The 23,060-nt window shown below is 41.9% G+C and overlaps 1 protein-coding gene across 2 annotated transcripts; it reads left to right on the top strand.

Annotated features, from left to right (window-relative positions):
• The first annotated feature begins 932 nt into the window (after positions 1–932).
• Positions 933–20,603, top strand: sarnp (SAP domain containing ribonucleoprotein). 2 transcript variants are annotated; one of them, XM_084332787.1, is made up of 11 exons: positions 933–989; positions 1,892–1,991; positions 2,726–2,775; positions 6,056–6,147; positions 8,494–8,545; positions 10,058–10,131; positions 10,281–10,318; positions 14,397–14,422; positions 14,539–14,607; positions 15,453–15,569; positions 20,410–20,603. In XM_084332787.1, exons 1-11 carry the CDS (start codon positions 957–959, stop codon positions 20,449–20,451), a joined length of 693 nt encoding a protein of 230 aa, XP_084188913.1. In that variant the 5' UTR covers positions 933–956; the 3' UTR covers positions 20,452–20,603. The 2 variants fall into 2 exon arrangements, with proteins under 2 accessions (XP_084188913.1, XP_084188912.1); XM_084332786.1 differs by having other exon boundaries at positions 2,726–2,796.
• Positions 20,604–23,060: the final 2,457 nt, after the last annotated feature.

The raw sequence follows: 23,060 nt of genomic DNA, 5'->3' as shown, positions 1-23,060 counted from the left end.
ATTGATTGATTGAAAAGTTTATTAACAGATTGCAGAATGGGTACAGTACAGTACAGCTCAATACATACAATTGTTAAGGGGATGCAGACCAGAGAAAGACTTTCGTCTTGTTTACATCAGGGTCCCCCATTTTCAATTCATCAAAGCAGCCCTAAGTCCAAACTAAATGCAGCAGGCTGGTCCGTGTACGTTTTGATAGTTTGTTTTTGGATTTAGAGTCCCTGATTCAAGGTAAAAAATAAATAGAATACCAGTAAAAGATGCACCTTGGAAATACCGTCCTCCATTCCGTGTGATTGCAGAATGCGCAAAATGCACGGTTATGTTTTGAATGATGCATTTAGAATCGAATTTAAACTAACGCGTTTCTCAGATAACCCTAAACAATGAACGCAAATAATTTATTAGAGCACCTAAAATATAATATAAAATAAATGATTGACTTTCATTTAATTTACTTTCATTTTGTATTCGATTCTAAATGCATAATACCTACGGCGCCGCCTGCTGGAGGGATGGAGAACAACCTGTGTGTTTGACTTCACTAGAAAAGCTAAATGTCAAAAATGAAAGTAAATCGTTTATTCGAGCACCTTTTGTAAAAAAAAATATATATATATATATTTATTTTTTTAGGTAAATAATTTATTAGACCACCTTTGGTACCAAATGTGCTCTAATAAATTATTTACTTTCATTTTTTACATTTTTGTTTGGGCTTATCTGAGAAACTCCCCCCGGCTCTTTCTTGTGTGTTTCTACGGCGCCACCTGCTGGAGGGATGGAGAACGTTGCTTTTCTAGTGGAAGTCAAACATGTGTGAGGTGAGTGTTCTCCATCCCTCCAGCAGGTGGCGCCGTGGAAACACACACGTCGGTGAGAGAAGCTACAGAAGTAGAACAGCTCCATTTTGATTGGAAGAGGAGGTCATTCAAGATTCAATCAACAAAAGAAAGATGGCCGAAGTAGCAGAGCTCCAAAAGCTAAAGGTTGGATAATGTTTCATGTGACTAAATGTGTTTTAACTTCACTTTTAGGTCGCGGGGTAAGAATATAGATTAAATCCCCGCCCGTTTGTTATCTTCCATAATACAAGTCTGTGGTGGAATAACGAGCTATAAGGTTTATTCGTCAGCTGTGCGTGTGTGCACGTTGTGCAGCTAAAGTTAGCATAACGAGAGCGTCAACGCTACAGTTTAATGTGATAACAGGATTAATAGCTGGCGCGGGAATTGAGATGGCTTTATATTCATTCAGACAAAATGTATAATTTCGTGACATCTATGTAGCGCGCTTCATTGATTAGTTAGTCAATCATGAAGCACGTTCTTCTGCCTTTATCTAAGGTAGCGGCTAGCTTAAACTTGCCCGGCTACTAAGATGCCGACGTGATTGATTGATTGAAAACTTTATTAACAGATTGCAGAATGGGTACAATACAGTATAGCTCAATACACACAATTGTTAAGGGGATGCAGACCAGAGAAAGACTTTCGTCTTGTTTACATCAGGGTCCCCCGTTTTCAATTCATCCGGACATCATACAGATAGACAGTACTGCTACATCTATACATTTATGACATACCAGATTTTTGCAAATACAGTACTGTTTGTGATACAGAATTGAGTCCAGAAAAGAGTATATACATTTGATGTAGAAACTGTACATTGGAGGAGGTTGGGTAGGTGGGGTTGTGTGGATGGTGGGGGGGGGGTTGGTAGGAGGGGTGGGTGGGGAACACTGTACAACTGTACAAGCAAAACTGTACAGGAGGGGGTTGGGTTAGGTTAGGTTGGGTTTAATAGTTACGGAAGCCAGCCTGACGCACACATTTGTCTTGCGAGTGACTGACTGTTGCCCGGCTTCTAACCACCGCTGTTTCTGTTCCAGCTGGCTGAGCTGAGGCAGGAGTGCGAGGCGCGGGGTCTGGACATCAAGGGGAACAAGGGGGAACTGATTGCCCGGCTGCAGGCTTATTTAGAGGAGCACGGTGAGGATGCTGCACACATGATGATGCAGCCAAATGCATTAGATTCAAATGTATTGTCATCATACACCACAACAAGTACAGTACAGTGAAAAGAAGTTTGGCATCCAACCAGAGTGCACATTTAACTGTAAAAGTGCAGTAGTAATATACAATGTACAGGTGATTAAACTGGGTATAAAATATATAAATTGGTACTACTGGGTATTAATAGTGCTAAGCAGATGCATGTACAGAGTTGTAGTATTAATATGTACAGTGATACAGGTGTAAAGACACTGGTAGTAAGTCATACTGGCCACAGTGGCCAGCAGTGTAACTCAGCTGATAGATTTGTGCCCTTCCTGGTGACTTGTCGTACAGAACTTGTAAGTCGCTTTGGATAAAAGCGTCAGCTAAATGTAAATGTAGTAAGAGTAGGTAATGGATATGTACAGCTATAGATATAGATATATAGTATCTACAGATATGTAACAAGGGTTATATGCAGGTATGTACAGACAAATGTCGATATATATATACACTGTAATAATATATATATGGTATATACAGCATTATTGTACATGCTATCATACAAAGTTATGGGTTATATGCAGGTGTATACGTAGGTATATAGACTGTTTTCCATGTCTCTCGTCTGTCCTTTTTTTTAATTTATTTTTGTTGATAAACCACACTGACCTCTCCTCTCCCGCCCTGTCTCTCTGTGGCGTATTTGTTGTGCGTTTGAATCACAGATGAAGACTTGGATGTAAATGAAGATGAAGTTTTGGGCGAGGACACAGAGGTAAACTTGGTAGAGGCAGAGGTAAACAAGAATTGAGGCTCCACAGGTAAAGGTGAACTAAAGACTGAACCAATGTTAGTTGTTTATCAGCTTTTTCTTGCACTCCAAATATGAGAGAAATCGAACATATTCTTCAAGTATTCTCCAAAACATGCATGCTACAATAGACCTGTTCGCTGTATACGTCAGACTCGGGGCTAGATCCACAAAGATTGGATTGCACAGTGCTAGTTGCACCCTTACTTACAATTCATTATGAATTGAAAATGGGGGACCCTGATGTAAACAAGACGAAAGAAAGAAAGAAATGTTCAATCAATCACCACGCAGATTGATTGAATGAAAATTTTATTAACAGATTGCAGAATGGGTACAATACAGTATGGCTCAATATACACACAATTGTTAAGGGGATGCAGACCAGAGAAAGACTTTCGTCTTGTTTACATCAGGGTCCCCCATTTTCAATTCATAATGAATTGTAAGTAAGGGTGCAACTTGCACCGTGCAATCCATTCTTTGTGGATCTAGCCCTCACTGTGTGCGCTCGCCGCACGCATCACTAGGGCAGGAGGGAACATAATCCTGGTCAGAACAACGCGGCAGACTGCAATATATTTGCATTTGTGAGCCATGCTAGTGATATAAACAATCACTCCATGCCAATGCTAGATATGTAAAAGGTGGAAGACTCGCACTCGCAGCCATGATGATTTGTCAAAATGACATCCAGCCGTTTTCGTTTGAAACTACTTTTAGTCAGGGGAGTGCCATGGTTTATCCATAGAGCCCCGTCGATTCTTTTAGCACAGAAGCTCACGCAGGTCCGGGGCTACTTAGTCACGTGACTCAGTTGGTATTGCTGATTGGCTTGAACACGGTATGTTTGTAAACGGCGAACAGGTCTATTAGCACCATGATATTATATATATAAAAATGGTAACTAATAGATCTATAGCCTAGTTACGATTTTACGTTTTAAAGTTCTTTGGGGAACTCTTAAAGAGGTCATTAGTGATATTATTTAGTTGTTTCTGCTTTAAGCAGAACCAATATATTTGAATGGGACTTGAATGTGATGTATACAGCGGACAGCTGTAGTCGCCTGCATCAGATCACCCCAGCACAGTATGGTATATTCTGTCTGAGGGTTCAAATAAAATCAAAATCATCACCCTCCTGTTGCTGGAGGTGAAAGTACAGATGGGTGCACCGTCAGTGACATTAAAAAGTCACATATATATTTCAGGACGCCCGAGTGGCCCGCCTGATCTCAAACCTACCGAAGTCGGCCCATGTCACCCCACTTCTTAGGGACCTGCACTGGCTCCCCATTGCTGCACGAATCCGCTTCAAGGCCCTCGACCTGGCATACCGTGCGGCAAAGGGAACCGCTCCCGCCTACCTCCGGTCAATGGTCTCTAACTACACACCCTCAAGACCCCTACGCTCTGCATCTTCTGGCCGCCTCAGACCTACTCCTATCCGAGCTCCGGGAGGGTCATCAAAGAGAAGTCGCCTATTCTCAGTCCTTGCCCCACAATGGTGGAATGAACTACCCATCCCAGTTAGGACAGCCGAATCCCGTCCAATCTTTCGCCGTCGACTAAAGACTCACTTCTTCAACTGTTATCTGAATAATAAAAAAAATCTAACCCTAACTAACCTTACTGTCATGCACTTGTCCTAATAAACTAACCTACACTGTAGCACTCAACACTTTGATGAACATTGTTACTCAGCTGATAGAGTTGTGCCCTTCCTGATGGCTTGTCGTACAGAACTTGTAAGTCGCTTTGGATAAAAGCGTCAGCTAAATTACTAAATGTAAATGTGGCGAACCACGTAACCCGCTGCGTCGCAACACGGCCGACCTAGGTTCGATTCCCGGACCCGGCATTCTTTGCCGAATGTCTTCCCCTGCGCCGTCTCCCATTTCTCCTCTCTCTCTCTCTCTCTCTACCGGACTGCCTGGTAGTAAAAACCCAATAAAAATCTACAAAAAACACAACTTGTGGGGAGCTCCCGTAGCTCACTGCATATCTCTGCGCTATTTCTGCGTCGGGGAAAACCGTGCTCGTCACGGATCTGGGGGACACGAGTTCGATTCCCGGACCCGCCGTCATTTCTCAGAATGTCTTCCCCTGCTCTACATCCCATTTCAACCTGTTTCTGTCGGTCATGCTTGACCAGAAAAGCGATAAACGCTAAAAAATAAAGTTTAAAAAAGAAAAAACACAACTTGTCCGAAAGGACAAGTAACATTTAAAAAGTCACATATTTTAGAAAGAAAATGTCCTTCGAACAAAATGATATTAAAGGTTAGCTTTCTCTCATATTTAGAGTACGAGACGAAGCTGATAAACACTGAGTTATTTTCGCATCATTCTTTTGGTTCACATTTACCATTTTACATTTCCCCATGTAGTGTGACGATTATATGATTGATTATTATATGATTATTAGGGATGGGTACCTTTCACATTTGAACCGATACCGGTACCTGTGAATCGATACCGGTACCCAACGGTACCTTTTTTCGGTACTTTAGTCTCAAGAAATTTAATTTACCTACCTCAGTCGTAAAAAACAAATCCAAACTTCAAATAACTACAATTTTGACAGTTTTCGGCTTGTCATTGCTCCGACTGCTTTGTTGTTGAATCAAGTCAAATCCTAGGTAAGCATATATTGTGCGTGTGAACGTTGACATGAAAAAAAAAAAAAAAGTAAAAAAAATAATTAATAAAAGATATTTTTTTTTATTTTTATTTTTATTTATTTTTTCGGTTTCTCGCTTGATTCGATACTCTGTAGTACCGACGTGTTTCGGTTCGGTACCTCAAAAGTACCGAATTCGGTACCCATCCCTAATGATTATTCACTGCTCGCCCTTGATAATGGACTGTAAATTATCTTGTTCATACTTCACTGTTCATACTTTTTGCACATTACTGCTCAATTGCACAGTCCTGCTAAATATTCCATACCACTGTATTGTTATTTTTATTCTAATTAGTGTTTATACTGGACCACATCGTGCACAATTGTACAGCCCTGGCCTATCTTATTTTATAATTATAGTATGTTCTATTGAGCTTCTATTTTAATTTAGTTTATATTTTATTTTACCTTTTTTATTTTATTCTACCGTCTGTTAATGTTGCGACGACCAAACCAAATTCCTTGTATGTGTAAACTACTTGGCAATAAAGACCTTTCTCATTCTGATTCTGATTGAGGATAAAGTGGTTAACAAGTTTCTGTTTCTAAACTTCAGGAAAACTTCACTAAAGTCGAGGGCGCTGCCGACGAGAAGGTCAGCAAAGATCCTGAGACTGAAGAGTGCGAGAATGAGAACGAGAATGAGACGTGAGTTCATCCATCACTCTTCTGACATCACAACGACATCCTGTCGATAAGAGTAGGATAAGAGTAGCTTACAGCTTTCAAAAAAAGCTCTTGGCCAATAAATGAAAAGTAGTCTGTAAGATGGGCGTGAGTAATCGATGACTCAAATACTCACCGTCTCAACTGAACTGGAGTGGGTTTTAAAAAAAAATATCACAGAACGTGCTTGTTTTATGCCACTGAAACAGATTAGCTCTGAATTCCCAGAGGCGTGAGTTGTTGCAGGATGACCGGTCAGCTGTGGAGCATGAGCACGTACCACGAAAACTAGCTTAGTGTTATCTAAAGCAGTGTTTCTCAACTGGTGGGTCGCGACCCAAAAGTGGGTCGCGGGGCCATTTTGAGTGGGTCGCGGATGTGTGTAAAAAAAGAAAAGAGGAAAAAAAAGTACATTTTCTTTTTTTTTATGTATAATTTTCTTTTTGCACTAGCTATCTTTGAAAGCTCTGCTCTGGTCCAGCTGAAGACCAAGCAGAGGAACAGATTGGACATTGAGCATGACCTCAGAGTTGCTTTGTCTACCATCACCCCAGATTTTGAGACTCTTGTCAGGAGCAAACAACATCCCCACTTATCCCATTAGTTCCCTGGGATGTTTAAGCTAAGAAGTCTGCTAAGAAGGATATATTATTTATTATTATTATTATTATTTTATTTCATTGTGTTTTTAGCCCTAGTTGTACATTTGTTGCAACCCCAGTTATCCCATTAGTTCCCCCAAACTTACTGTAGGTCTGTTAAGTTAAGCTAAGAAGTCTGCTAAGAAGCATATTATTATTATTTTATTATTATTATTTTATTTCATTGGGTTTTTAGTAGGGATGCACGATAATTATCGGGCCGATAATTATCGGGCCGATATCAGCAATTATGACGTCATCCCGATAAACCCGATAACGTTATTAATAGCTCCGATAATATATAATACATTTTTTGTTAAAAGAAATCCGGTGTGGGTGGATTTGGATGAAGGGCGCTTGTTTTTATTATAGCCTCCTCCCGTTTTGCCAGTACTGTGGTATGACTGACAGTGTGTGGTTTAGGAACAGGGAGTTTTTCACAAATCCAGCGCTCCCTTTCTTGGCTGTGACGTAGTCACGTTACATTCGGAGGCAGACAGTCGATCTGCCAATTACGTCCCACCGTTTGCACCCACTTCTTCTTCTTACCACCAATCAGAAGCTCTCATTCGTTTATTTACCTCCGGATTGTCGGCCATTATTCTACTCGGAGCTATAACGTTAGCTCCTCCCCGCCAGCCACATTGACAAGTACCAGCGCTTATACATTACTGGCAAATGTCTTGTTGCACTTGTGGCAACAAGCGTTGTCAGCATCGACTTTAGTAAAATAGACCCAGACTTTTTTTGAGGAATTTAAACGTCGCAAACTAATCTTGTTGGCCGTTTTCTATCTCTCCTCCCTCGGTCTCTCTCTGCCTGCGCGAGCGGGCTGTGCTCTTACACTCACACACACACACACACACACACGGGTGCTGTCGAGAGCAGAGCTGTCTGTACTCGGCAGCACCTGTGTGTGTGTGTGTGTGTGTGTGAGAGTGAGTGTGTGTAAGAGCACATCCCGCTCGCGCAGGCAGAGAGAGACCGAGGGAGGAGAGAAAAAAAAACTCCATAATTTCTCGAGTACCGATAGCAGTACCGATGACGTCGGAGCTTATAAATACTAAAAAAAAAAAAAAAATGATCAAAAAATATATATATATACATATATAAAAAATAATAATTATAATACAATACATATCGGTTATCGGCTTGAGGAGCATAAAGTTATCGGTATTGGTGTCAAAAAATCAATATCGTGCATCCCTAGTTTTTAGCCCTAGTTGCACTTTTGTTGCAACCCCAGTTATCCCATTAGTTCCCCAAAACTTAGGTATGTTAAGCTAAGAAATCTGCTAAGAAGCATATTATTTATTATTTTATTGGGTTTTTAGCCCTAGTTGCACTTTTTTGTGTTTATTTCATGTTTTTAACAGTGCATGAAAGATTGTGTATTACTGCCAAAAAAAAAAAAAAATTAATCATAGTCCTTAAAAAATTAACATAAAAAAAAATGTTGGGTCCCGAGGCTAGACCAGTTGAGAGCCACTGATCTAAAGGACAAAACTTATGTCAAGTATAATAGAAGTATAGTAGTACAATACAAGTCATATGTCTCTATGTGCACTCCTCTTGTGGAAGGAATCGGCTAGCTAATGACTCTTGTGCTGAGTAGTACCTCTGAAAGAAGTATGGCGTAGCACGTGTGACCTGAACGCTTTCTCTGTTATTGGTGTGTCCCCAATAGGGCTGAGGATAAGAAGTTGGTGAAAATAATTCCGCCTGCATCTTCCAGCGAGGTATGGATGTAATATCTGTGCAGGAGACATCGGACCTTGTTATGTTATCGTTGGGGCCGATCTGTCATGTTGTGCTTGGTTTCTTCTCATGCACAGGGTTTGCACAAGGTCCTTAAAGTGCTTGATTTTTGACAAAAAAAATCAAGGCCTGGAATTCCGTAAACAGCTAATTTTTTAACAAGGCTGTAAAATCCTAGCCCTATTTTCTGAAAATCCGCCTACAAATACATAATTACTAAGTAAATGAAGATTGCTCCACTTCTACAAGGTCCATTTGCATGTTCTTGGTGTCTAGGGACATCTAATGGATCTCAGGGAATGTATTCCCAGTGTCAGAAATATTGTGTCTGTTACTAGGCTTGAGTAAATTGTGATGAAACAAAGGAGAATATAAATAATGATTTTTTTCTTTGCATCTTTGACAGTGAATAACACAATGCTAAAACTTTACAGTAGATTTCATTCACGGTTCTTCAGTGCCCGTCTGGAGATACTAAATCCAAATTGAACTCTGCCATTTGAAAGAGAAGATTTGGCCTGATCCATAGATTAGCAAGTTGGCTATAATAAGGTAATTTATAGGCCTGGTATTCTATATTCTATAATAATATTTCAAATTGCATGTGTCCGGATGGCAGAATTCAGTACTGTATCTACAAAACCTGTCATCTTCCCTTTATTAATTTGCTTAGATTTCTTGTACAAGTGATCTCAAGAAGGTGCTGAACAAATTTTTCATGTCTAGACATTTTTTGCATTGTGTTATTCACTGTCAAAGATGCAAAGAAAAAAAATCATTTATATTCTCTTTGTTTCATCACAATTTACTCAAGCCTAGTAACAGACACAATGTGTCTGACACTGGGAATACATTCCATTAGATCCATAGATGTCCCCTAGATACCAAGAACATGCAAATGGACCTTGTAGAAGTGAAGCAATCTTCCATTTACTTAGGTATGTATTTTTAGGTGGATTTTCAGAAAATAGGGCTAGGGCTTAAGAGGTTAAACTGATATTTCATTAACACTTGAACCTATTGGTAAACAAACGTATTGATGAAAATATACGCTATGACTGCTGTTGTGACATGGTTAGGGTCTTTACTCTTAGATACATTTGGTATAAAAAGAAAACGCTACTTAGTGTCATACAGTCGGGAGAGATGCCGATGGACTGCTCGGGCTAAAGAGGTTAAAAAGTCCTTGAAATTCAAATCAACCATTCGCATTGAAAGTTTTGTTCATTCATGATTCAATTGTTCGAATCAAGAAATTCAACCTTTTTTATTTAACGTGTAACTGTCAGAAATTGGTTAAGCCATAAATATTTGATAAATGGCATTTAAAAAGTGAATTGTATCCTTTTTAAATGCCCTTTTAAAAATGAAAAATGGTGCTTGGAAAAGTACTTGAAAGTCCTTGAATTTCATTTTTCAGTGTCTGTGGGAACCCTGCATCCATTTCAAGTCTTGGCTCGTGCTGAATCTAATCTCCTCTCTCCCCGACGCAGAGGCTGCAGAAGAGAGCGGAGCGGTTCAGTGTGCCCGCGTCAGCTGAGAGCAAGAAGGCCATCCGGGCTGCCAGGTGGGTCCCTTAGCGTTTGTGTTGAAACTGGAGCCCTTTCTCGGTGTTGATCTGCGACGTTTAAGTCTCTCTGGATGACGCCGTCGGCTAAATGACTATGTAAAGTGAACTCTATAGATCTGTCTTAAGTGAGTCTTTTCTCTTTTTAGGTTTGGTTTACCCACCGACTCTGCGACTCCCGCTCCAGGTCAGTGGATCTGTCCTCTCTCAAACCATGTTTGTTTTGTCTTCCGTGTTGAGATAATATTTAGTATGTATGCGTTCTAGGATTGTACTGATACTGGCATGGGATATCGGGCTGATACCAGGCAAACAGAGTATCAGAGAATGTATCCGATATAAACATTCAACATCATGTGCAACAGATGTAACAGAAATAAAAGCAAAGCAACTTGAATAAAGTATCTATTTATCTACAGTATATCTATATCTACAGTCCTATCTATCTATTTATCCATCTTGATTTTCTGTATTTTTCGTATACCTGAAGCATCTTATCTTTTAATGGAGAAAACTGGATTATATACAGTATATTCAAAAGCTTTCTTTATCCAGTGACCCCAAACTAAATAGGTGGAAGTCTATACTCTTCAGTAAATGTAATGAATAATGTCTATCTATCTACTAGTGTAAACTTGAGCAACAAGTATCTGCTTAGTGTAAACTTTAGCAACGGGTATCTGCTAGTGTGAACATTAGGAGCGGGTATCTGCTAGTGTGAACATTAGGAGCGGGTATCTGCTAGTGTAAACATTAGGAGCGGGTATCTGCTAGTGTGAACATTAGGAGCTGGTATCTGCTAGTGTAAACATTAGGAGCGGGTATCTGCTAGTGTAAACATTAGGAGCGGGTATCTGCTAGTGTGAACTTTAGGAGCGGGTATCTGCTAGTGTAAACATTAGGAACGGGTATCTGCTAGTGTGAACTTTAGGAGCGGGTATCTGCTAGTGTAAACTTTAGGAGCGGGTATCTGCTAGTGTAAACATTAGGAGCGGGTATCTGCTAGTGTAAACATTAGGAACGGGTATCTGCTAGTGTAAACATTAGGGCTGCAACGATTAGTCGACATAATCGACGACGTCGATTATAAAAAATCGTCGACGAGAAATTGTTGCGTCGATTAGTCATTAAAAAAGATTTTTTTTTTTTTTTTTTTTTTTTTTGTGCACTACCTATCTTTGTGAGAGTGGCTTCTCAGGGTTCCAGACAACATCATAACATGCTGATCCCATAGCAAATTTTTGGACATTGAAAACATTGTTCCCCTGCAGGAGATGATGATCAGACTAGACACACAATACATTACACACGCACTCCTCTCACTCACACACAGCGATCAGAGTAAGACACACACACATTCACACTCCTCTCACTCACACACAGCGATCAGAGTAAGACACACACACATACACAAATTACACAGTACACACCTCTCACTCACACAGCGATCAGAGTAAGACACACACACAAATTACACAGTACACACTCCTCTCACTCACACAGCGATCAGAGTAAGACACACACACATACACACACACACGGACTCCTCTCACACACAGCAAACAAAAGTTATTTAAAGTACACTTCCACTTTAATTTGTATTATTTAATTTATTTATCTTGTTATGAGTGATTGCTGTATTGTTCTTCAAATACATTTTCATTTAAAGTGGCTTAAAGATCCAAATTCAAATGTTTCATGAGTCATTATTTTAATTTGCTATGGGATCATCATGTTATGATGTTGTTGTAACATTAGGAGCGGGTATCTGCTAGTGTAAACATTAGGAACGGGTATCTGCTAGTGTAAACATTAGGAGCGGGTATCTGCTAGTGTAAACATTAGGAGCGGGTATCTGCTAGTGTAAACATTAGGAGCGGGTATCTGCTAGTGTAAACATTAGGAACGGGTATCTGCTAGTGTAAACATTAGGAACGGGTATCTGCTAGTGTAAACATTAGGAGCGGGTATCTGCTAGTGTGAACTTTAGGAGCGGGTATCTGCTAGTGTGAACATTAGGAGCGGGTATCTGCTAGTGTAAACTTTAGGAGCGGGTATCTGCTAGTGTAAACATTAGGAGCGGGTATCTGCTAGTGTAAACATTAGGAGCGGGTATCTGCTAGTGTGAACATTAGGAGCGGGTATCTGCTAGTGTAAACATTAGGAGCGGGTATCTGCTAGTGTGAACTTTAGGAGCGGGTATCTGCTAGTGTAAACATTAGGAGCGGGTATCTGCTAGTGTAAACATTAGGAGCGGGTATCTGCTAGTGTGAACATTAGGAGCGGGTATCTGCTAGTGTGAACATTAGGAACGGGTATCTGCTAGTGTAAACATTAGGAGCGGGTATCTGCTAGTGTAAACATTAGGAGCGGGTATCTGCTAGTGTGAACATTAGGAGCGGGTATCTGCTAGTGTGAACATTAGGAACGGGTATCTGCTAGTGTAAACATTAGGAGCGGGTATCTGCTAGTGTGAACTTTAGGAGCGGGTATCTGCTAGTGTGAACATTAGGAGCGGGTATCTGCTAGTGTGAACTTTAGGAGCGGGTATCTGCTAGTGAACATTAGGAGCGGGTATCTGCTAGTGTGAACTTTAGGAGCGGGTATCTGCTAGTGTAAACATTAGGAGCGGGTATCTGCTAGTGTAAACATTAGGAGCGGGTATCTGCTAGTGTGAACATTAGGAGCGGGTATCTGCTAGTGAACATTAGGAGCGGGTATCTGCTAGTGTGAACTTTAGGAGCGGGTATCTGCTTAGTGTGAACTTTAAAGGGGAACTATCTTATAAATGGCCCTTTTGAGTGTTTAGCATTGTTTCCTAGCTATGTGAACTTATATTAATATGATCTATGTCTCTAATTCTCATATTGGCGCATTCTTCCAATTCTCCTCTCACAATATTCACCCTCACTGAACTGAGTCATCTGAAAATGTGCTGATTTGTGATGTCAGAGAGACTCAGCTGCATGATAATGTGGCTGTGTGGCATCAGGGTCATGATGAGCTGCACACAGTGGCTGGAGCCCAGGCAGGGACCGAAACTAGAGAGCGCCACCCGCCATTTGCGCTCAGTTTTTACGTTTGGCGCCTCCCACTGAGAGGTCTGACCGCCGTGTGGCGGGCAATCAAATAGTCATGTGAAAACCGAAAATCATGATCCAATTCTTTAGCGGAGTTCTCACTCACTGTCTCAGCACAGACATGCAGCGCACTGCTGCTGCTGCTGCTGCTGCTGCTACCCCCTCCCCACCTGTTTCTGTATGCCTGCATGTAAACAGAGGCTATTGCCTCTGAGTCACCGTGACGTTAGTCTAGTCAGTGTGGGACCTTCGTGAGATAACGTTAGCTACCGTTACAAAATGACCCAGTCAACTATTCACTTAGTTTAATACATGAGGCATTGTGTAACGTTATCCAGCCGGCTAGCTACTGATAGCTCCAGACATCAACAAATCCTCCAGCAATAGTCCAGTGCATAATACCTCCGTTGGCTAGGTAGCTCACTAGTCACTACAAAATGTCGCAGTAAACTAAATAGTTCACTGAGGCGTTGTCCCAACGCCATCCAGCAGTAGCTACAGATAGCTACTGCTATGTCCTACAACAACAACAACATGTGTATTCGAGTCCCTGGCTTACATCGCATGAGGGCTGCTGACTAGGGTCCAGGTGCAGCGCAGGAGAATCCTTTCATGCTGAATGTAGGGTTTAGGGTCCAGCTGCAGCGCCGGAGAATCCTTGCTGGAGCTGGAGGCCACTCGAGTATACACACAGACAGCGAGGTGGCGATGTCTCGCAGATAACACAATCACAAGTATGATTATATAATATATATATTTTATTAAAAAAAATTATATAAAATAATAATTATCAAAAAAAAGTTGGCAGGTAAGAAATATGCTTGGCGGGTAGATTCTTCCCATCTACCCGCCACTGGCCGGTGAGTCAAAAAGTTAATTTCGCTCCCTGAGCCCAGGCTCAAAACGGCTCGAGATCTTGAGGTAGAAAAATGCTGTTTTTGAGGACTTGATTAGAAATACAAAACAATGAATAAAAAAAATAAAAAATTACAGAGGTGTTCCATAGACTCACAGGAATTGTGTAAAAGTGCCCAAATAGTGAAAGAAATAGTAAAATAGTTCCCCTTTAACTACTGTATGTTGTCATTTGAAGAAACAACAATATTGCTGATGTCTGTTTGTGAATCTTAAACGTTCCACCCCTTTTCTTTCTTCATCCTCCCATTCTCTCTCTCACCCTCACAGGTCTCCTTGCAAATAGTAAACCAGCTGTAAGTGTTCCCAATATTTTCCACCTTTCTTACAACTATCTTATTTAATTCAGTACAAAGTGAAATGTATTACATTTAATATATATGTATTGACATGTTCTCTTGTGACCCCGCAGGTGAGCATGGATCAGCTGAAGAAGAGAGCGGAAAGATTTGGCATGAATGTCTCTTCCATCTCACAAAAGGTGAGTATCGAGCAGAGGGCGTCACGGGGGGAGACGAGAGAAGTTGCATCTGGGACGGTACGAAACCGATCTAGTGTAGAAGAATACTGTAGGTGATACTATTGTACGTGATTATCTTGCTCATACCAATCACAGCTGTGATGATGTCACCTCTCAGGGCTTGAAATGTACTTTTTCTTCTTGGTAGCACTGGTGCTCCCGACTTCAAAAAGAAGGTGCTGAATGAGCAGTTGGCAGTTCTTCCCTTTTGTCAATGTTAGCATGGTGTTGTTCACCGTCAAGGATAATACAAATTATTGATATTCTCCTTTTGGTTCATTACAATTTACTCGAGCAACATAGTAAGACATAATTTCTGACACTGGGAATACATTAGAGCAGTGGTTCCCAAACTGTGGTGCGCGAGCGCCCTCTAGGTGGTGCGTGACATGAAAAGGCTAATGGTGGTAAAAAATATATATATATATATTTTTTTTTCAATAATTTCATACAAATCTTAGACAAACCTTTAGTATTATGGATATTAAACATGCTGGCAGAGTACATGCATCCATGTTGTCGTGAACATTTTAATTAAATAAGGAAATTTCCTATCCATAGTCTCCGTGGGAAGAGATAAAATAAAATCTGTGCACGGAGACCAGCAACAATTAACAGAAACCCATTTGGGGGTGCACGGGGGGTGGTGACCTAGGTCGGGAGGTGACAGGGGGTGCACGGCCAAAAAAGTTTGGGAACCGCTGCCCTAGATACCAAGAGCGTGCAGACGGACCTTGTAGACGCAGGGCTTGTCTCGGGCTCGAGAGGTTAACCGTGCGTCCCCCTGCCTCCGCTGTGTTCTCCAGGTGGAGGAGGACGAGAAGCTGAAGAAGAGGAAGGAGCGCTTTGGAGCGTCTGCCGGCGCGGCGGCACCAGACGCAGCAGCAGTGGCGGCCGCTCCAGCGGTGAAAGCTGAAGTCGAGGTCAGTTTTCTTCCTTTTGTTCAGCTGAACGCCATCATGGCAACAAGACGACGTAGCCAATTAGTTTCAGGTTTTGTTTTATTTGTGTCACATATAAGGTACATGTACACATTACAGTGAAATGCTTGGTTCTGTATGAGCCCCCCGAGATTGTGCTTCATACGGTTAAAAATAGGGATGTCCAATATTATCGGCCGATATCGGCATTAAAATGTGATATCGGAAAATATCTGTATCGGTTTTACATTTATTTAACCTTTATTTACCCAGGCAAGCAAGTAAGAACAAATTCTGATTTATATTTATTGTCAAAAGTATGCATAATATTGTGTTAATTCCACAACAAGAGATATGTAATGTTAACACTTTGGCTGCCATGAAACGTGTTTAGATGTCATTGCCGGCCATGCTCAAGTTGCCGGAGGACGCTGTACAGCGTCCTTATATCAATATTTCAAAAATCTGCGATCGGATTCATATGTCCCCTCCTCCGCTGGCCTGAGATCCACCAGGAGGACCCACTGAGCTCTCTGGCGGTTCAGGAGCGCCATCTGGTGGCCGATCGGCGCAATCGCTTAAACAGGAAGTGGCATAGAGGTTGTGCTGGACGTCCGTATTACTTCCGGGCACTCGCTATAGGTCCCGGCATTCTAGCTCGTCACAATACACAGTGATCGATTGCCAATAACTCGATAAGCAACATGATTTGGACGTATATACCATTATACAAGCTGGAGATGGACCGGGTAAATCTACATCCCATAATGATAAGATTTCTACTCTACGATGATCGCCCAACGGCGCGCGGAGACTGGGGTGAGTTTTAGCGTGTAACGTTACCGTCTTCGATACTAACTGCTATTATCAACATTTGACCCACATTAGATGATTGGTATAACGCTGCCCACGGAATTATAAACGCCCCCTAGCCCATCCGGTCAACATCAGATGACGTGTAGTAACTTCTAGAAGTACGTCTAGTTGGAATTTTCTATATCGCGCTGATTGCCATAAAACTGTATTGCATCATCAATATAATGCATTTGGGGCTATAGATCACGTTCTGGAGAAAGCTGCAGAAAGATGAAAACATACTTATACATTAGACCATACTTTACTATGAATATGTGAATGAAAAAGTTTAACGTTGCTACACAATGAACAATACATATAGGACTTTGAATGGGCCCTAATAATGGCAATGTAGCAATAGAATTTAAAAAGTTATAGCCATGCAAAGAAGGGGTACTTCTCCATAGACAAATAGAGCCGGCAACCTATGGTATATCATGAATTTAACCCAAGGCAACCAAAGTGTTAATTACCTGAAATTATTCCGTTTTGGGGGGGGGGGGGGAACCCTGCATATATCGGCATCGGTTGATATCGGTATCGGAAATTAAGAGTTGGACAATATCGGTATATCGGTATCGGTAAAAAAGCCAATATCGAGCATCCCTAGTTAAAAAAGAATAAAGACAGCACTAGGGGTGGAACGGTACCCATTCGGTACACCGTTCAGTACGACCTCCGCGGTTCGGGGCATGTGTGTATTGTTCGGTTCAGGGGATGCGCAAAAAAATACGCACATACATTACACGCACGCACGCGCACACACACCCAGACAGAGTAACTAACGTTAGCCGCTAACTAACGTTTACCTGATGTAAACGAGACGAAAGTCTTTTTCTGGTCTGTATCCTCTTAGCAGTTGTTTGTATTGAGCCGTACTGTATTGTACCCATTCTGCAATCTGTTAATAAAGTTTTCAATCAATCAAAGCCGCTAACTAACGTTAGCCGCTAACCGTGGAAACGCTCACAGCGAAGTGACTCCACGACACCAGTTCCATTAGTGGGGAAGGGGGGGGTATATTGACGAGGCTTGACAAGAGGTTCAAAGATAACTTCACATTTATTGGCTGTTCGTCTATATATATTGCTTCATGCATCAGGCTTCTCGAGTAGGGTCCAGAGACGATGGGCCTTGTTACTGTTGACTATTTACTTCCTTGTGTGACGTCACTTCAAATACGGCTACCAAGACGCTCAAAAAGCAAAAGAGTCGAGTCGAGTAGGTAGTGGTACGTACCGTGCAGTGGGAAAGCGGCATAAGACACTTTCAGTTCGGTCTTTGTGTGCCAAACATTATTTAAGGCATACCGCTGTAAACCTTTTTTTTACCAAATAAATGAGAAGCATGTTTAAATCAGCAATGCCTCCCCTCTTGCTGTACCAAAATCTCTCCTAGCTCTAACCGGTCACTCAAGCAGGGTGCGAAATTAACGGGGCTCGGGCAAAATGCCTGTGAAAATGGACAAAATGCCCTCAAATCATTTAAGCGGGGCACAAAATGCCCCCGACAGTTTACTGGTGCGGGAGCTTGGTGCTGGATTAGCCAGAGGCGTGCAGCTGCGGAGCCGCAGAGCTCACAGTTGTGCCCACACAGTGCAGTACTCCAATTCAACCATTGGGTGGGTGGCGCTGCGGAGCGGTCCCCAGACCGGACCTGATGGCGCCGCTGGCTCTGCGGCTCTGCAGTTGCATACTATTGGGATGAGTTTATCGCTTCGTTGGGAGGCGGAGGTTGTCTTTGGTTTCAGCGATCACGCAGCGTTGGACCCCGCGATGATGTTGCCGTCTCTCTGCCAGATTTCGCAGTTCTTCGCTTGATATAATTAATACAAATGTCCAATATAACGGAATTCGTTAGCTCATAAAAATGTGAAGACAGACAAGATGGAGCGTTTTTTATCAAACTATAAAAACACAAAGGAAAAAGAGTCTTGAGAAGCAGATTCCCCAGGTCCTCAAATAAAAAAAATTTAAATAAAAATGTGAAGACAGACAAGATGGAGTGTTTTTTATCAACTATAAAAACATGAAGGAAAAAGAGTCTTGAGAAGCAGATTCCCCAGGTCCTCAAATAAAAAAAAATGTAAAGCGGAGTACGATGGAGTCGTGGAGATTAGACTGGGTAGGGGTTGAGGAGGATGCTACCGGTCAACATATCATTTATTGCAAAGCTTGTCGTCAGACTCCGGCTGCAAACACGGCTAGTGTTCGAGGAGCTTGTGTGGATCTTTTTGTCCGCGGGACGAAGACTGTAAAAAAATTTGGATGTAAGGATGTTTAATAACCATTTTCATCATAAAAATTCAGTGCCCCCGAGAAAAGAAAAAAAAAACCCAAAAATAAATTAAGGGGGGCAAAAAAGCCCTTGAGTTTTTTTTTTTTTTTTTCTAACCCTGGGTCACTGTCAAAATTATGTGCCTGATGTCAAACGGCCTCATTCTTTCAGATTTTGCATGACTACGTCCTTGAGAATAACTGAAAAGTTGGAATCTTTTAGGCTATATATCTTATGCTGATGTATGGTATTTAAACTTAAACAACGTGAACCGAACCAAAAACCGTGATACGAACCGAACTGTAGTGGATTTTGTGAACCGTTCCAGCCCTACCAAACACTATACAAAACTAAAGTACTGGAGCGGCTGGGTGGCGCAGCAGAGATTGCGCTCGTCACCAATGCAAGAGACTCCGGTCTCGAATCCGGGTGTCAGCATTGCCTCCGGCTTTGGCCGGCCGTCATACTGGCTCAATTGGCAGAGCCAGCGGGTGGAAGTCGATGGGTGGGGATTTGGACGTTGTGGACAGCGACTCCTACAGGTCGGTTGGGGGACGCCTGCACAGCAGAGACAGGAAGTAGCGGGGGTAGTGTGACCTCCCATGCGTTACACCTCGCCACTGAGGGTCCGTGCTGGCAGGTGAAAAGATGCGACAGGCTGCCTCCTCGTGTACCGGAGGGGACACGTGATGCAAGGCTTCTATCCTCCCTACAACCGACCAGTGGGGGGCATAGTCGAGCAACGTTCAAGACAGGGGAGGGGAGAATTGGAAACACGAAATTGGGATGGGAGAAAAATAAGGAGAAAACGTGAAAAAAAAGTACAAAATAGGGGCGACAGTGGCTCAGGAGGTAGAGAGGTCGTCTGGTAATCAGAAGGTTCCCGGTTCGATTCCCGCTCCTCGCAGGCAGAATGTCGAAGTGTCCTTGAGCAAGACACTTAACCCTTAATTGCTCCCGATGAGCAGGTTGGCACCTTGCATGGTTGCCTCCGCCATCGGTGTGTGAATGTGTGAGTGAATGGGTAAAATGTGAGGAACAAATTGTAAAGCGCTTTGGATAAAAGCTCTATATAAATGCAGCCATTTACAAAATGCAACAAATACTATACAGATGTAGTGCAAATGTTTTAGTAATAAATGGATACAATGGCGGCCTTTGTGTTCTCACTGCATGGCTGCCAGTAACCATCAGTAGCCACTTTCAAAAGAAAACACCCATGTTTCATATTTCTGTGCATTGGTAAATATTACATTAAAATGTATTGTCGTCATACAGCACAAGTACAGTACAACGAAAATAAGTTTGTCATCCAACCAGAATGCAGATGTAACTGTAAAGTGCAATAGTAATATACAATGTACAGGTGATTAAACTGGGTATACAATATATAAATTAGTACTACTGAGTAATGGTGGTGCTAATCAGATGTATGTAGAGTTGTAGTATTGATATGTACAGTGATGCAGGTATAGACACTTTTAAAAAGCATGATATTACTGTTCTACTGTGAGTAGATCCTGTAATTAGACACCAAATTCTACTTTTGTTTATATATATTTTGCACATAGCAACTATTGTTGAGACCCGTGTTGACCTCACCTCAATATATATATTTATATAAAAAATTTATTTATATTATAAATTATATATAAAAAAATTCATTGCGGGCTGTATATTAATTGTTGGTTTTATTTCTTTTTTTCCTCAGGCGAAGAAAATGAAACGCGCTGAACGATTTGGAAAAGTGTAAATAACTAACGTTGGATATTAGTGCTGATTTCTATTATTATTATTATTACTACTAAGGCATTGTATTTTAATTTTACTGTACACTGCTTCATTTCTTTGTCCATTTTTGTAACATTTTGTGATCCAAGATAAATTGTTTTCCATTTTTCCATATCTACTTCTTTTCCTTCTGGTTTCAATCACTGTTGTTGAGCTGCCGTTAAGATGTCACGCCACTCTACCGCTAGACCACATGACAATGTGTTAAGCTGCCACACCACTGTACCACATGACAAGCTACCACACCACTCTACCGCTAGACGACTTGTTAAGATGTCACCCCACTCTACCGCTAGACCACATGACAACTTGTTAAGATGCCACGCCACTCTACCGCTAGACCACATGACAACTTGTTAAGATGCCACGTCACTCTACCGCTAGACCACATGACAACTTGTTAAGATGCCACGCCACTCTACCGCTAGACCACATGACAACTTGTTAAGATGCCACGTCACTCTACCGCTAGACCACATGACAACTTGTTAAGATGTCACCCCACTCTACCGCTAGACCACATGACAACTTGTTAAGATGTCACCCCACTCTACCGCTAGACCACATGACAACTTGTTAAGATGCTACCGCACACTACCGCTAGACCGCATCGGAGCCTGTATCATTATGCTTTCTGACCGTAGGCTTATAGACTCAGCCACTCACTTGGTGTAATTGTTTTGTTTGGTCATTTTCAATCAGAAAATTAAGAAGTCTATTTTATTATTAAACATTTCTATTTTGTATTTATTTATTATTCGTTAACATTGTAACCAGAGTTGTCGTACAATGGGTCCGTTACCAGTCTAGGGTTTGTTTTGGTCTTGTAGCCATTTTGTCCTGATCTTAGCCACGTTGGGTGTTTGACTCAACTTTATTTTCCTTCCAGTCTTAAGACTTAAAAAAGAAAATGCACAGCATGGACATGGATACAACTGATTCTAGGGTCGTTAAACATTCATGACGACTTGATGACATAATGTTTTCAATATGAGATGAAGTTTTTATGGTGTAAAGATTCAGGTATGGATAGGGTTAAATTACATAATTGCTGTGTAGATCTTCTCAAGATTCAAGCGGTTTCATCACATACATACACAAGACATATAGTGAAATGAAGTTGGCCATGCCCGTTTCGATTGTGCAAAAAATACAAATAATAGAATAGATACAAAATAAACATGATAAAAGTACTAAGATCAAATACAATACAATGCTAAGCTTATGAATTAAAAAGGTAATGAGTCCTATGTACACTACTATACAATATACTATATGTCACTATGCTATACTATACAAAAACATCCAGTTATGTTTTTTTCTTTAAAGCGACCCTTTTCCTTCCCTTTAAAGTGACCTTTTCTTATGTGTTTAAAGTGACCTGTGGTATGTTTGTGTGTGAGAGAGTGCAGAATGTGTGGTGTGTGTGGAGAGATCAGTGTTCAATGTTCTGATGGCCTGGGGGAAGAAGCTGAGCCTGAGTCTCTCTGTTCTTGCTGCGTGTGTACGGAGGCGCTTGCCTGACAGCAGCAGCTTAAACAGGCTATTGTTGGGGTGGTGAGGGTCCTTCATTATTCTGCAGGCTCTGGATTTGCACCTCCTATTGTACAAGTCCTGCAGGGGTGGTAGTGCAATACCCGTAGTACGCTCAGCTGAGCGCACCACCAATCTCTGTAGGGTGTTCCTGTCCTGGGCAGTGCAGTTTCCAAACCAGGCAGTGATGTTCCCAGTCAGGATGCTCTCTACAGCCCCGGAATAGAAGGAGTGGAGTATCTTCCCCGATACTCTGTACTTCCTTAATTGTCTCCGATGATAGAGGCGCTGCTTTGCCTTTTTTACCACAGTGTCTATGTGTGTTGTCCATGTCAGGTCCTCTGTGCTGCGGACTCCCAGATACTTAAAACTGCTCACCCTGTCCACGATAGCCCCATTTATCCACAGTGGCGTGTGTGTCCCCTGCTGTATTCTCCTAAAATCCACGATCAGCTCCTTGGTCTTACCAATGTTCAGGAGCAGGCTGTTAACCTGGCACCAGCGTGCCAGGACATCAGCCTCCTCCCGGTAGGCCTTCTCGTAGTTTGAGATCAGACCCACCACCACTGTGTCATCCACAAACTTTACTATGGAGTTGGAGCTGAACCTGGCCACACTGTCATGTGTGTATAGTGAATACAGCAGGGGGCTCAGAACACAGCCCTGGGGGGACCCGATGCTCAGGGTGATTGAGTTGGAGTTATGTCCACCCACCCTGACCGGCTGGGTCCTGTCAGCCAGGATCCAGGCGCTCAGGGTGGAGTTCAGACCCAGATTGATCGATCAACATGTCAGCCAGTCTGGTGGGGACTATGTTATTGAAAGCTGAACTATCTTGTAGTGTCCCTTACTATGGGTTTCCAATGTCAGGGATTCCAGTGTTGACATTATTTTGTCGTGTCTAAAGGTCAAAGGTCCATCCGTTTTTACATCCCAATGGTCAATTGCTGTAGAACCACTTCCTAGGGGGTTTTGGGGTCAAGGATTTCTATGGTGATATCAGTTATTTCTGCTCATGGAGGAGGATCGAGGGCATCA

This window comes from Notolepis coatsorum (genome assembly GCF_963971535.1).
Source record: "Notolepis coatsorum genome assembly, chromosome: 17".
NCBI classification, from domain to species: Eukaryota; Metazoa; Chordata; class Actinopteri; order Aulopiformes; family Paralepididae; genus Notolepis; species Notolepis coatsorum.
Note: the sequence above shows the minus strand (reverse complement) of the source record. Positions and strands in the feature narration are given on the sequence as shown.